Raw genomic sequence first — 3,172 nt, 5'->3', positions numbered from 1 at the left:
GGAGACGTGAATGGTCACACTTGGCTCCTCATGGCTTGGTGAGGCCCGCGTGGTCACGTCACAGGCCCCATCTGGACCGTGCCCCCCTCGACCAAGGCTCCCCCAGCCCACTGTTCTTGAGGAGCTGACCACCTAGGAGTGCTCAGCCGTGCTCCTGCTCCAGCCCACCAAAACACGAGAGGCCCCCCCATCACGGGTGCTGTCTCCCTGGAAACTCCCAGAAGGATCTCACTGTCCTGAGCCGGCCAGTGTCAGCAAGAGTAGCCCCAGGACTCCATCCCAAAGCCCATGGAGACTATTCCCAGGCACCAACATGCAGAGGAAAGGATAGGGCTGGGAGGCGGGCAGACCTGGGTTCTGAGCCCAGCTCCCCACTGGCTTGCCCCGTGCCTTGGGGAGGGAGCCCCAGTGTCCTCACCTCCAAACGTGGGGTCCTAATTTTACGGTCTGAGCCAGTAGGTCGACTGCTATCCCTTGTGGCCAATCAAAGACGAGAGGCAGAAACTGGGAAAAGGTTGTTTAACTTCTTCTGTAACCAGGTCACAGGGAAATAGGTTGGCATCATCACCAAAACCCGTTCAAAGCAACGTAAGTTTATTCCAGCATTTATACCCCAAGTTCATAGCCCTTCAACCGCCCCAAGTTCAAAGCCTGTCTGCAGTTTCAGTATGACTCAAGATCTACGTCGGCGTTTTCTGAGAAGTGACCACTGACGTGACACAAAGTCTCCTGGTCATGCTGACATTTTAGATCATATTTTGGAATTTACAGGTTGTTTTTTTTTTTAGAGGAAGGGGCAGACAATTGCAACATCTGGAGGGAAGGGAAAGTCACAACAATTAAAATGATAGCTTTAAATGGTTTTAAAACATCATGGTAACAGTCTCCTCTTCCCAGAGCCCTGGCCCCTAAGCATCCGATGTCCTCACATTCACAGATGGAGGGGAGGTGAGCAATACCCCACCAGGCTTTCCACTCCTGCCGGCCTTGGACCGCTGTCCATGTCTTGCTAGATGAAACTGGCCTTCCAAACCAGTCAGGTAAGGCCGGGCTAGGAAAGGAGAAGGTGGGGGGAGAAAATGTGCACTTTTAAATGCAAGTGGCTTCTACATGTAGCCCAAGTCAGCTTCAGAAACTTAAGAAAGTTATTTTCGCCGGGCTCGGTGGCTCAGCCTGTAATCCCGCGCCTTTGGGAGGCTGAGGTGAGTGGATTGCCTGAGCCCGTGGGTTCGAGACCCGCCTGGGCAGCGAGACCTCATCTCTACCATAAATCAAAAAATCAGCCGGGCGTGGTAGCGTGTGCCTGTAATTCCGGCTACTCGGAAGGCTGAGGCGGAAGGATCGCTGGAGCCCAGCAGGTCGAGGCTGCAGTGGTCGGGAGCGGCCACTGCACTCCAGTCTGGGCGACAGAGTGAGACTCCAACTCAAAAAAAAAAAGTTTTCTCTTTTTCTTGAGTTGCTTAATACAAGTTTCTAAGTCTTTTTAAAATGGCTGTTCTGGGCCGGGCTCGGTGGCTCAGCCTGTAATCCCAGCACTTAAGGAGGCCAAGATGAATGGATTGCCTGAGCCCGTGGGTTCAAGACCCGCCCGGGCAACTTGGCGAGACCTCATCTCTACAATAAATCAAAAATTAGCCAGGCGTGGTAGCGAGCGCCGGTAGTTCTGGCTACTCAGAAGACTGAGGCGTAAGGATCGCTGGAGCCTAGCAGGTTGAGGCTGGGGTGACCAGGAGTGTGTCACTGCACTCCAGTCTGGGCGACAGAGTGAGGCTCCAACTCAAAAAAAAAAAAAAAAGAAAAAAGAAAACAACCCTTCACCTTCTCCAAAGCTCCTTCCAAAACGAGCACATCGATATCGCAAGAAAGATGCAGACATAAATGGAAACCTGCATGTGCTGACATAAAACCTAAAACCTCAAAGCCTGTTCCTTTCACGGGGGGTCCTGTTAACGTCTTATCAGTGATGGCTAGAAGGGCGGTAAGCCTCTTCTGGGACTGTCTTTCTGCAGCCATCCAGACAACATACCATACGTGCTCAGACACCCCACCACCATCGCCCAAGACGGACAGACAGACGAACAGAAGTCCTGCGGCATCGCAAGCATCTACACGGAGCATGGGGGTCAGGGCAATGCGCCAGACACAAACTCACAGGGAAACCATTTCAGGCCTAGTTTCACAGACGCCTTCTAGTTTAATAAGAAATGCTCGTGCAACTGGCCAAATCAATATTTTATTAAAAAAACACACACACACGCATGAAGGAGTAACAAAGGCAGAACCAGGGAAAGGAGACACGCGCCATCCTCTGTGGGGACAGGCGGACCACACAGTGCTACAGGCACGCCTCACTATAAGGAAGAGAGTATCTTCAGGGCCAGACGGACGAGCTGGATAAATTCGGAGGTGGCTTTGTTTTGATGAGGCCTTAAGGCAGCTTCACCCCCTGAGGAGTGTGAGGCAGAGGCGGATTTACCAGGAGGGTTGTGTTCACAGACCCTCCCTTGTGCTGAGAGGGCTCATCAGGACCTGAGATGGTTCCAGAAGCAGGAAGGCAGAGAACAGATTTCCCCTGCAGCCACTTTCCTTTCCCAGAAGGGAAGGAATGTTCTCCAAGGAAGACTGGAGCCCGAGACCCCGGCCAGCTCAGGAGCTCAGGGAACCGGCTTCTTGGAAGAGCGGGCGGAAGGCACAGGCCTTTTCTGGCGTCACCAGCCCGGCAGGCCTTTGGTACAGGAACACGGGTGCACACAGGTCTAGAGGCCTTGCCTGGGGTCACTGGTCACTGCAGAGCTCCCCAGGGGCCCCGCGGCTGCGGCCTCATCAGACGGCTGCGTCTTGGGAAGGAAATAACAAAGTCAGGACAGCTGGCCAGGGTCGGGGCCCACCCGGAAACCCATGCTGGAGGCTTGACCCCAAGTTCCGCTGAGGTGGAGGATGGAAGTCCTTCAAGCAGCACTGACTTCCATGGAGATTATTATTATTATTTTTTTGAGTTGGAGTCTTACTGTTGCCCAGACTGGAGTGCAGTGGCCGCTCCCGGCCACTGCAGCCTCGACCTGCTAGGCTCTAGCGATCCTTCCGCCTCAGCCTTCCGAGTAGCCGGAATTACAGGCGCGTGCTACCATGCCCGGCTAATTTTTTTTTTTTTTTAATTGTAGAGATGAGGTCT

General features: G+C 53.4%; 1 protein-coding gene across 1 annotated transcript in view; it reads right to left on the bottom strand.

The window, feature by feature from the left end:
* Positions 1-2,213: 2,213 nt before the first annotated feature.
* The window catches only part of CMTM7 (CKLF like MARVEL transmembrane domain containing 7), a gene marked incomplete at its 5' end in the record, with an annotated part of 14,398 nt that continues 13,439 nt past the window's right edge, over positions 2,214-3,172 (bottom strand). The window contains one exon of the mRNA XM_021707476.1: positions 2,214-2,837. Within this exon, the coding sequence (XP_021563151.1) occupies positions 2,824-2,837 (14 nt within the window). The remainder of the gene's footprint in view (positions 2,838-3,172) is intronic.

Source organism: Carlito syrichta, unplaced genomic scaffold, assembly GCF_000164805.1.
Source record: "Carlito syrichta isolate Samal-C Ts95f unplaced genomic scaffold, Tarsius_syrichta-2.0.1 Scaffold118090, whole genome shotgun sequence".
In the NCBI taxonomy this organism is placed as follows: domain Eukaryota; kingdom Metazoa; phylum Chordata; class Mammalia; order Primates; family Tarsiidae; genus Carlito; species Carlito syrichta.
This window is presented reverse-complemented; position numbering and strand designations above follow the sequence as displayed.